Source organism: Oncorhynchus mykiss, chromosome 6, assembly GCF_013265735.2.
Source record: "Oncorhynchus mykiss isolate Arlee chromosome 6, USDA_OmykA_1.1, whole genome shotgun sequence".
In the NCBI taxonomy this organism is placed as follows: Eukaryota; Metazoa; Chordata; class Actinopteri; order Salmoniformes; family Salmonidae; genus Oncorhynchus; species Oncorhynchus mykiss.
This window is the reverse complement of record NC_048570.1, coordinates 49312903-49324376: the sequence shown is the minus strand read 5'-3', so window position 1 is coordinate 49324376 and position 11474 is coordinate 49312903. Positions and strand designations below refer to the sequence as shown.

General features: G+C 42.2%; 2 protein-coding genes across 3 annotated transcripts; both read left to right on the top strand.

The window, feature by feature from the left end:
- Window positions 1-4018: 4018 nt before the first annotated feature.
- Window positions 4019-8098, top strand: LOC110512258. 2 transcript variants are annotated; one of them, XM_036980362.1, is made up of 7 exons: window positions 4019-4227; window positions 6208-6309; window positions 6439-6496; window positions 6703-6850; window positions 6943-6979; window positions 7222-7494; window positions 7754-8098. In XM_036980362.1, the coding sequence occupies exons 1-6, from the start codon at window positions 4051-4053 to the stop codon at window positions 7441-7443; spliced, it is 744 nt and encodes a 247-aa protein (XP_036836257.1). In that variant the 5' UTR covers window positions 4019-4050; the 3' UTR covers window positions 7444-7494; window positions 7754-8098. The 2 variants fall into 2 exon arrangements, with proteins under 2 accessions (XP_036836257.1, XP_036836256.1); XM_036980361.1 differs by having other exon boundaries at window positions 7747-8098.
- LOC118964899 lies at window positions 7984-10152 on the top strand. Its single transcript, XM_036980346.1, has 3 exons — window positions 7984-9412; window positions 9618-9696; window positions 9939-10152. Exons 1-3 carry the CDS (start codon window positions 8600-8602, stop codon window positions 10100-10102), a joined length of 1056 nt encoding a protein of 351 aa, XP_036836241.1. The 5' UTR covers window positions 7984-8599; the 3' UTR covers window positions 10103-10152.
- The last annotated feature ends 1322 nt before the right edge of the window (window positions 10153-11474 follow it).

The window sequence follows — 11474 nt, the reverse complement described above, 5'->3', positions numbered from 1 at the left end:
GAAGGCGCAGCAGCGCCTCTTCAACCTCAGGAGGCTGAAGAAATTTGGCTTGTCACCAAAAGCACTCACAAACTTCTACAGATGCACAATCGAGAGCATCCTGTCGGGCTGTATCACCGCCTGGTACGGCAACTGCCCCGCCCACAACCGTAAGGCTCTCCAGAGGGTAGTGAGGTCTGCACAACGGATCACCGGGGGCAAACTACCTGCCCTCCAGGACACCTACACCACCCGATGTCACAGGAAGGCCATAAACTTCATCCACCCGAGCCACTGCCTGTTCACCCCACAATCATCCAGAAGGTGAGGTCAGTACAGGTGCATCAAAGCTGGGACCGAGAAGCTGTTTTTCAGTCTCTATCTCAAGGCCATCAGACTGTTAAACAGCCACCACTAACATTGAGTGGCTGCTGCCAACACACTGACTCAACTCCAGCAACTTTAATAATGGGAATTGATGGGAATTGATGTAAAATATATCACTAGCCACTTTAAACAATGCTACTTAATATAATGTTTACATAACCTACATTATTCATCTCATATGTATACGTATATACTGTACTCTATATCATCTACTGCATCTTTATGTAATACATGTATCACTAGCCACTTTAAACTATGCCACTTTGTTTACATACTCATCTCATATGTATATACTGTACTCGATACCATCTACTGAATCTTGCCTATGCCGCTCTGTACCATTACTCATTCAGGTTTCCTTATGTACATATTCTTTATCCCTTTACACTTGTGTGTATGAGGTAGTAGTTTTGGAATTGTTAGTTAGATTACTCGTTGGTTATTACTGCATTGCCGGAACTAGAAGCACAAGCATTTCGCTACACTCACATTAACATCTGCTAACCATGTGTATGTGACAAATAGATTTGATTTGATTTTGATTTATACTCCATGGAGACAGTGCCCAATGTTCATTTTACATGATGGATATATGCTACTCCATTTCATACAATCAATCATCAATCAATCAGTACAATTTATTTATAAAGCCCTTTTTACATCGGCAGATGTCACAAAATGCTTATTCCGACACCCAGCTTAAAACCTCAAATAGCATGCAATGCAGATTTAGAAGCACGGTGGCTAGGAAAAACTCTCTAGAAAAACAGGAACCTAGGAAGAAACCTAGAGAGGAACCAGGCTCTGAGGGGTGGCTAGTCCTCTTCTGGCTGTGTCGGTGGAGATTATAAGCGTACATGGCCAGATCGTAAGGCCAGATCGTTCTTCAAGTACTGTAGTTCAAACATTCTTCATAGATGACCAGCAGAGTCAACAAAATAATGTGGTTACAGAGGGTGCAACAGGTCAGCACCTCCGGAGTAATTGTCAGTTGGCTTTTCATAGCCAAACATTCAGAGGTTGAGACAACAGGTGTGGTAGAGAGAGAGAGAGAGAGAGAGAGAAAGAAAGAGAGAGAGAGGTGGGGGAGAGGGAGAGCGAAGATCAAAACAGCAGGTCCATGACAAGGTATCACGTCTGGAGAACACACATGCCTCTTCATGTGATCCATGATGTTTGGCTGTGCTAAGTGTTATCTTCTGGGTTTGGTGATTGTTCTGTGTGAAGCCGTATTCTGCATTGCATCATGGAATGGGATGTGAAATCCCTGGGCCTATGGCTGTTGAAGCTACTCCACTGCACTGCTGCTCCACTGCACTGCCCTTCCCCCGATTGCTCAGTTTGGCCTGGCGGCCAGCTCTAGGAAGAGTCTTGGTGGTTCCAAACTTCTTCCGTTTAAGAATGATGGAGGCCACTGTGTCCTTGGGGAGCTTCAATATTGCAGAAACATTTTGGTACCCTTCACCAGATCTGTGTCTTGACACAATCATGTCTCTGAGCTCTATGGACAATTCCTTCGACCTCATGGCTTGGTTTTTGCTCTGACATACACTGTCAACTGTTGGACCTTATATTTTCAACATATAGAAAATATCTCAGAGGGTTGATCTAGCTGCAGATAGCTAATTCTCATCTATGTGTTTTCCCCTTGCTGCTAATAAGCTCTTACCAATCTAACTAAATTAATAGAGAACATCTGGTTATCTGAAAGTCTATGCAGCAACTATTGTATTAGAGTCAAGCTGTGGTTATTTTATTTATTTTCCTAGACAAGTCAGTTTAGAACAAATTCTTATTTACAATGACAGCTTAGGAACAGTGGGTTAACTACCTTGTTCAGGAGCAGAACGTCATATTTTTTACATGGTTAGCTCAGGGATCTGACCTAGCAACCTTTCAGTTACTGGCCCAATGCTCTAACCACAAGGCTACCTGCTGCCCCAAGTCCTGCCAACTCAAAAACTGCACAATAAATGTGTAACCAAGGGGGAACTAGTGCATTTCTCTGAGAAAAGCTGCTTCAGTTTTACCAATCTTCCAAAACACTTGAAATTCTTGTAAAATAATTTGCATTTATTTGATCAAATAGACTTTGAAAGGGTAGACATGCAGAAATTCCTCTTGTCAAAAGTCTTGCTGTTACAAAAGTAGTTCTTCATGCAGCGTAACAGGTTACAGGTTCTTCTTGGTGAAGCGCCTGAATGGCTTCATCATTGCTGAAAAGACCCGTACAATCAAGGATCGTTTTTTGACAGGCTGAGATATGGAGGGAGAAACCTCTCCAACTGGGGGGGGGTAACGTTGACAAATAACGTTGACAAATAACAGTGTTATGAGTTTGGTAGGCATACCTATGTTTCTAACACACACCTAAACCAAAACTACAAGCTATAGCAGAGCTCTTAAACATCCTTACCTATGCAATGTCCATCAGTAGAGGGAATCTCAGTCTGTTCCTGGACTGAATGACAGTCCTTTTTGTTTGCTCTCTTGGAACGCTAACAGATGAAAGGTAAAGAAAATGGTACAGAGAATAAATAAATGGAACACTTCTGAATCCAAGGCAACAATTTAGTGATGAATAAAACATTGAATGTATATGTCTTATCATAGCCACATCAATAACATCAGCACCTAACTGGAACAAAAAACAAATGCTAACTCCCTGCTATACTTGAAGTTGATCCTGAGTTTGGTCATTGAAAAGCAAAGGAAGCTCCTTCATGCTTTCTGCTCAGCCCCCCTCTCTGTCTCAGCCTGGTCTGATGGGTTTGTTGCAGCAGAAGCTGGTCTTGACGCCTCCTTGCATCCCTGTACCAGCTTCTGGGTCAAGGACTTTACCAGGACTCTGTCAAATGCAGGGTCCTGGGAGGAAATAGCTGCTTGCAGGGTTTTATAAGAGCCAAACTCCTCCATGAGTGTTTTATGTACACCTCTGAACCCTTTGGATGTTCAGGTTCTGGGAATATGCCTGTGTCCTGGAGAATCTGGATGCAGACAGAACTCAGACAGGACTAGTCTGATGAGTTGCTGAGATGTTTCTGTCAGATCTGCTGCCTGTTGGGATGGTCCATCTAGGGCTGAAGGTCTGATCTCCGATAGAAAACTTATCACCAGTATGGTGACAAAACAGATGCCATTATCTTTGCTGGAGTCCATCAAGTACTGCAGTGGGAATGCAGTGGCACTGCTGATGTCTGGGGTGATTAAGAGCTCCCTCAGATGGCCAGAGCTGCTGGGAATACACATATGGTAATGGCTATAGTGTAAAACACAGAAACCTCATAGAGGTCACCGCATGTGTGGGAGGTGGTACAAAGGAGATATCAGAGGTATGAATAGTGGAACTAGGGGCTCCATTGTAAACCAAAACAATGATAACTAACCTGAACAACAGTATACAAGGCATATTGACATTTGAGAGAGACATACAGCGAGGCATAAAGTAATCGCAGGTGTTGATTGGGAGAGCTAGCTAAAACAACAGGTGAGACAACAACAGCTAATCAGCTAACACAACAACAGCAGGTAAAATGGCGATGACACACAGAGCCTGAGATCGCGGCTGGCTGGGGCCGACAGATAATAAATAAATAAACAGAATGGAGTACCGTGATTAATCGACAGTCCAGCAGGCATCAGCTATGTAGCCAAGTGATAACAGTGTCCAGAAGGCAGCAGTAGATGGTACAGGGAAGGCGCCATTACGCTAGCACGCGGGCTACACTGCGTTTAAAGTTAGTAGCCCTCCGACGGAGGCCGGTTGAAGGCACAGCGGATGGAGTATTCGTCGGCAGACCAGTTGTGGTGGTGCGGCGGGGGGCCGTGTCGACAGAGAATCCAAGCCAGATGGCGAAAGAGGTATTGTAGAATTTAGAATGCTAGCAGGGAGATGCGCCTGGCTCACGGCTAACTGGTGCTACCTTCGTGGCAGTGGCGTCATCCACTATAGCCAATCGGTAGCAGCGATGAACCGGTGCCAAGGTCCATAGTTTACAGCAAGGATCAGGTGGAGTATTGGGCTCTAGCCGTGTATGAGTGGGGTTCGGGAGAACAGCTGAGTAGGCCGGGAGGTGGGCCTCAGGGATAGCTTCGGTACTGGATGCCACGATAAGTGCAAGCTAGCTGTGAGCTAGTTAGCTGCAAGCTGTGATCTAGCTGTGAAGATCAGAAGTAGTGGTCCAGGGATTACGGCAGGAATCCGGCGTTGTTGTGGAGAGACAGTCCGATACTAGTAGACTGGCGAGTATTATCCAGGCTAAGAACAGGGCTGGTATCTGTGCAGAAGGTAAAAGCCGCTAGCATTGGCTAACTATGACTAAATAGCTTTTAGCTAATTAGCTAGTTAGCTTCTGGAGGGTCTTGAATGTGTTCTAAAATAAAATAAAATACAAAATAATAGCGATACCGTATCACATTGGGTGAAGCAGAGTGTTACCTCTTTACTATTAAAGTGTATTGCTCTCTGTTTATGACTGATAATAGGACGTAACACAGGGATGAGGAGAAAACAATAATTTGGATCCTACACAACACGTTGTTGTACCTAAATAATTCCACAAGAGGGCGACATATAAACATTTCTTAAAACCAATTAACCTCTACTGCCTTCAGTCCATGACGTCCCCGACTAACTAAGTCTGCGTCTGCAAAAATGCTCTTTTATCATAACTCGACATGAAAGTAGCAAAGCCAAAACAGTCAATGACATGCTTTTCGGGATATTTATTTTATTTTACCTTTATTTAACCAGGCAAGTCAGTTAAGAACAAATTCTTATTTTCAATGACGGCCTGGGAACAGTGGGTTAACTGCCTGTTCAGGGGCAGAACGACAGATTTGTACCTTGTCAGCTCGGGGGTTTGAACTCGCAACCTTCCGGTTACTAGTCCAACGCTCTAACCACTAGGCTACCCTGTCGCCCCCATATACAATTAGCTATGGTGGAAGAAAAGGTAAGTGAAATATAGGGGAAGGTAGAACATGTTTTACAGTAAGTTTAAAGTTGTTATCACCAATTTAGCTCTGATAGGCCTTTGGCAATCCAAGCTTTTGGGATCGTACTCAAGGCTACTTGGTTTAGGCCTGGCTATAGCCTAGGGATACAGTCCAATAATATCTCCTTCTCCTGAAGTGTACACTCGTTCGCTTCTTCCTACAAATCTAAAATCATTGGTGGAGGCATGGGCTAGAGAGTAATATGCTACCAAATAGCACCTTATTCCCTAATGTAGGCCTACTTTTAAGGAATGCACTATAAGGAATAGATCAATCAACTGGCTCACTAAATGGGGTACCGAAATACATCCAAAAGAGGTCGACACGAAATTAGACTAGGTTTATTTCTGTTTTGACCTACTGAGTCGCAGTGCTTAGTGAACAGATTTCAATGTGGGCCTAGCTGTTTCGAAAACGGTTGATGGGGAAAGTGTGTAATCTGATCAATATATTTCCCCCCCAATATTAATGAGAGAATGGGAATGTGCATAAAGGTCTAACATTCCATGACGTGGTATGAAGTTCTTAATTCGTCAGTGGCTGCAATATTGTCCTCAGTAAACTCAACATGAGTGAAAACAACACAGATAAGGACAAGTTTTTCGAGATATAAAAAATACTGTATGCTATTATGGATGAAGAAAAGGTAGGTTAAATGACACTAAATATTTGGGAATGTAACTAAGGAAAACGTAATTTAAGATAACATAGGCTATTGCAAAACAAATGTCTAATTCTCTCTATTAAGTCAATCACCAGTTTAGCTCTGATATGGCTGTAGCTCTATGATGTCCTTTGCAAGAATCTAATCTGACATTGACATGAAATTCCTATGTCCTTCAGGTAGTACAGAGAGATGATGATGATCCCCCGAGGGAGGGGAGGGAGGTTGTTGAGGAAGAACCAGTGGCCCAGCTCAAGAAGGAGCCCAAGAAGACAGGAAAGGTAAAATGGCAGGAGTGACAGGGCAACTACTAGACTAGTAACACTCAATTGTCACAATAGCTGCATTGACCTGATGTAACATGTCTATTATTTGTGATCTGGAATCTATTCTATTATATTCTATCCAAGGCGAAGAGGAAAAGTAGTGCCAAGAAGTCAGGGGAGCAGGGCACTGATACGGATGCAGGTCATAGATTTTCCCTCTGTAGTATGTTGGTTCTCTAAACCTGCATATCATAGATAAAGGTCATGTTAGAAACTGTAGTCAGTAAGAAATGTTGCATGGATAGTTTTATTCAATAGTCCTATTGTAGCAATTTTATCAAAGTATTGTATTAAGATTAAAGCGTCTGACTTATCCTGAATTGTCCTATACGGTAATAACATATTTAGGATTGAGGAATAAACACCCGGACAGAGGATCTGTTATTGAGCTCTTGGAGAAGAATGCTCTTAAGGCTGCATTCGGCCCAGGCAACAAAGATGAGATGGAGGACTGCTACCCAATCCTCATCTCATTCATGCGCAATCTTACTGATGAGTATGTTAGAACCATGTTTTGCTCTAGCCTCACATATTTTGTGCAGAAGGAAATAAAAAGTAAGTAAAACACATTTCTTTTTTCTTTTCTAGGCAATGGCAAGTGATCTATAAAGGATTTAAAAAACCTGTAAGTTTCTCCATCAGCCTTTGACCTTTGATTTGGGAATGTTGTGTTGAATCAAGAGAGGAATTAACCATAGTTCTATTCTGCTATTACGTTCATTAATCTGTCATACTTCATCCAACTTTGAATTCAGTCACAGATAAGGAAAACGATGTTGGTGAAATGCATTCTGTTCAATCTAGAATACTTTACATCAGAGTTTCATTGCCAAACCTGCTGTGTTCTGTTTTGTTTGTGCAATGCAGATGACAAAGGAACAGCTTGCAAAATTGTGCAAGACCATTGTCAACTTCATTGCACAGACCACCCTGCAGATCCTGCTGCCGGCCCTGGCCCGCATTCTAGGGGTGACGGGCTTTTATGACAACTCTGACTCACTCAAGAGGGGTGGCAGTGCAAGATCCTTCACTGCCTTTGAGCAAAAAATACTGGAGCTCATCCAGGAAGTTAAATATTTGGCGAAGTAACTGTGGCGGCAGGGCTCTCCGACCAAGGTCTAGCACACCCTCTTCCAAGAGGTACTGTATGTTCCCCATAATGTGTGTGTGTGTGTTTGTGCAGTTATTCCTAACCCTCAAACTGATGAACAATAATTTCCCCATTTCAATATTTTCCAGCTTTCTAACAGGTGTGTTTTGCAATATCTAATGCACACATATAAATTACATTTAGAATACTCAATTATAATGCTTGTTAGATTTGTTAGCACTAATATATCGATTTTCCAACTTCAGACAGCAATTAACATGCTTTGCTTGTTCATTTTAAAGTTCCCAGACCTCACTGAAAGTCCACCTGGGAATGCCAGAGGACAGTATCATCAGCAGTGTCCAGGAGCAACTGTCAAAATCTGACCAAATGGTGGCTGCAGGACAGCTTTCACAAATAGATAAAGTGGTTGGAACTATGCTGGAGAACATTGAGAAGATAAGCAGCGAATGTGGCGAGGAATTGGTCTATCAAGAGTCACTGCGGTCTTCCTCCTCATTGTCATTCTCAACTGCCAAATCACAGAAGACAGAGTGGGAATTTGCACTCCCATTCCTTCTGAGTTACCCGAGAGTACTGCTCAGCCCATTGTAAGATGCTCAGTCATTGACATGAGCGAATCTACTAAGCCAAAAACAATGGTGTGTGATGCCAGAACAAGCATGTTTGCCATAGCCGATACCATCATGAAGAAGGTATATCCAGAGGCAGAAGGGCAGGTTACATCTCACCCTGATCTAACAGATCCAATAGCTAGACTGGAGGAGCTCATATCTCAGGGTAGGATTGGTGCTCTCTCCCGTGATCTCAGTCACCAAGTCAACCGCATAATTTCCGATAGCAACTTGACCCCTCTGGGACTGACAGTGGCGGCTGGAAAGAGTGCATCTGATACCATCCTTTCGAAGCTGAAGAGGAATGACAAGGTGGGGAAGCCCACAACTTACGAGCTGGTTCAGCTGTTTGTAGAGGAGTCTGTTAAGTGCCTCCTGCTTCCTAGTTTTGTGCCCTATTCAACTTCAATGAGTTTGGCTCAGGGGGCCAAGGTGTTGGCTAGAGTGTCTGAAGATAGAATTTCATGCTCTTCTTCTTCTTCATCAGTATTTAGTGACAGTCAGTCTCTTTACCAAAGTTATGGTAAGCCAGGTCATGTACTCTGTGGATTCTGATGCAGAAAGTAGAGGATCCTCTCCAACTGAATCTCTCCAAACATCTGAACCCACTATATCTGATGTAGGCAATCTATTGAGTGGCAAGTCCTCCCCTCGGCTGTCTCCTTCTGGCACCATTATGGCAACAAGCGAGACCTCCAATGCAGCACAAATCTTGAAGGCCAACATTGATGGAGAGGAAGTGGATACCACCAGTCATTCTGGTGTAGCTCAAAACATTGTCAGGGACGATATGTCAACCAGCCCAGACATGGTCAAAGATGTCACACTTCCAACCCCATCCTCTGATAACTTGGGCAGTGATGATGACGTCACCGGCCTCATCAGCATGTTAGTAATGAGAATTCTAACAGAAATCCAAACCCCAGCAGAAGATTACCCAGTTGACGTCACACGCAAGTCACAAGACCTGATCCCTAAAGTTATGGAGGTCTTCTGTGCATGGTCAGGCTGCTCTGAGACACAAGCCTATCCAGAGAACTTGAGGATTCATAAAGTCTACAGAGTCGTCTATAAAAATCTGTTGGAGGAGTTTGGCTCGGAGAAAATCCTCCAACAGGCCGTGTCGACTCAGGACTCTTCATTTGATAGGATTCTTGTCAAGTCTTTGAGTGAAGCGCTTCTCCACAGATGTAATGAGGCATTGAGGGCAGCCTCAAGAACATCAGTCAAAACCACCGGGCCTAAGGCTCTTCCACTGGCTGAGGATGTGAGGGCTAGCAGCGGGAAACTATCTTTTCTACAAAGGCTGGTCAGGCTGACAAGCAACTTAAAGGTACAGCAAACGTATTTAAATGAACAGTTGTGGGAGATAATGTGAGTAAACAATGCTATTCAGTGTAAAAAATATAAAACCATCCGTTCATTCCAAAACCAATCATAAATGTTGTTGTGCTGGTGTGGTAGGTGTGATTGTTATCATCATGAGGTTGGTCAGCTGTGACATTTTTTAAAACATGTTTTTCTCTTTAAATACTTAGCTATTCAAGAAGGGGAACAAGAAGGATTCCCACCGCTCTGAATCAGAACAAGTACAGACCACTGCTGAAGATGGCATGCGTAAGTTCACACAACAGGACAACAGTCTGTTTGAGATATTGGTGTACAAAGAAATGCCACTTCAAAATAACCTTACAAAGGTTATATACGCAATCAGTAGTCATCTCTTATGTAAAAGTAATTATATTCTCCAAAACTCAAGCTGTTGGTTCTCATTTATCAGTGTCAGTTATGTTGAGTTGTAACATACATTACATCATTTCTAAATTAAAGTGCATGTCAACTCTCTCTCTCTTCTGTAGTGCCCAGCATAGTGCCACATGCTGCCATGTCTGCACTGCCAAAGGATCTCCCCGCCAGCTCCCAACAGGAGACGCCTCACAAACGTCCACTTCTCGTCAGGATGTTTTCTGTCATCTCCAAAGGCCTGTTCAAGCCCTTCAAACAGTCCTTAAAGACCAAGTAACTTAAGACAATTTATTAAACGTCATTCATTGCATTAAATTGGCCTTTGTCTTCATATGTGCTCCCGTTAACAGACCAGATTACAACACTGGTCTTTTTTTTCTTTTCAATTTAAAGTTTTATTAAGTTTTCTTGTTTTTCAATCAACCAACAGAACACATTCCACATTCACAGATGTGACAGGCTTTAAAAAAATAAAAAATAAAAAAATAATACTTTTGAAAAAATAAAAATACAATTAAAATGAATGATAAAGTCAAATAAAAGCATTTATTTTTCTTAATCAATATATTTTCCTTGGTACATATATATATATACATACGTACATACATACACACACCTACGCAAACGTACTCAAAAACTAAATTAAAATAAAAACACACAAAAGAAAGAAAAAAAAACATAACACTTGCAGCAGCACTATCAAGGTTCTTATCAGCTATTTCAAGCATTCGCTGAGACGACGGGCCAATAATTCGTTTTTAGGTTTTACAGTACCTTACACAACATGTATCTGCGCATTTCCCTAGTCACCCCGTTCACTCTGTCCAGTTTGAAATATAGTTGAATAGTGGAGACCAGAGTCTATCAAACTTGGGCTGTCTCTTGTGGAGGTCATAAGTGAGCTTTTCAAGAGGAAGAAAGTCAACAATCTGGTCAATCCACATTTTAAATGTAGGAGGGGTATTAGAGGCCCACAATAGAATAATACATTTCTTAGCAAAGTATGTAATAGTCATAAGCAAATTTTCTCTGTCAGGATCAAGAACAAAGTCCTGCTGGGCATTAAGACGATAGATACACGGGGTCATATCAAACTGTACATCTAGTATTTTCTGTGCAGCAGTATGTACAGATTGCCAGAATCTGGCAATCTCCTTACAGCTCCAAAATACATGCATATAGATTCCACTTTCAGAGGTACATCTTTTACAGTTAGGAGACATATCTGTTTTCATTCTATGGAGTCTCAAAGGAGTATAATAAAATTTGTACAAAAATTTGTAATTAGATTCTTTCATTTTTACACTGGTAGAGGAGCAGTATACCCTGTCGCAAACCTCCGCCCATAACTCATCACTGATAGTCAGACCAAGGTCCTTTTCCCAGATTATTTTCAAAGGAGTAAAGGAGGAGCTTCCTTTCTCAGAAAGGAGTTTATAGATGTAAGATATTTTGCCTTTAATGGATTGTGCTGTGACAAGAAGGGTTTCAACTTCATTCAACTGAGTTCTAAACCTCCTCTTGGAGGTAAATGAGGAAATGACATGTCTAATTTGAAGATATTTAAAAAAAATGGGATCTTGGCACATCGAATTCACTGCAGAGCTCTTGAAAGGATTTCAGTGTAGTGGTTTTCTGATGAAATAGGT

Excerpts from the sequence above, each read along its gene's own strand:
- LOC118964899 (XM_036980346.1), top strand. The coding sequence starts at position 8,600 with ATGGTAAGCCAGGTCATGTACTCTGTGGATTCTGATGCAGAAAGTAGA. Across the intron at positions 9,413-9,617 it reads GGCTGACAAGCAACTTAAAG|CTATTCAAGAAGGGGAACAA; the intron begins GTACAGCAAACG and ends TTAAATACTTAG. Across the intron at positions 9,697-9,938 it reads CACTGCTGAAGATGGCATGC|TGCCCAGCATAGTGCCACAT; the intron begins GTAAGTTCACAC and ends TCTCTTCTGTAG.
- LOC110512258 (XM_036980362.1), top strand. The coding sequence starts at position 4,051 with ATGGTACAGGGAAGGCGCCATTACGCTAGCACGCGGGCTACACTGCGT. Across the intron at positions 6,497-6,702 it reads GGGCACTGATACGGATGCAG|GATTGAGGAATAAACACCCG; the intron begins GTCATAGATTTT and ends TAACATATTTAG. Across the intron at positions 6,980-7,221 it reads ATAAAGGATTTAAAAAACCT|ATGACAAAGGAACAGCTTGC; the intron begins GTAAGTTTCTCC and ends TGTGCAATGCAG.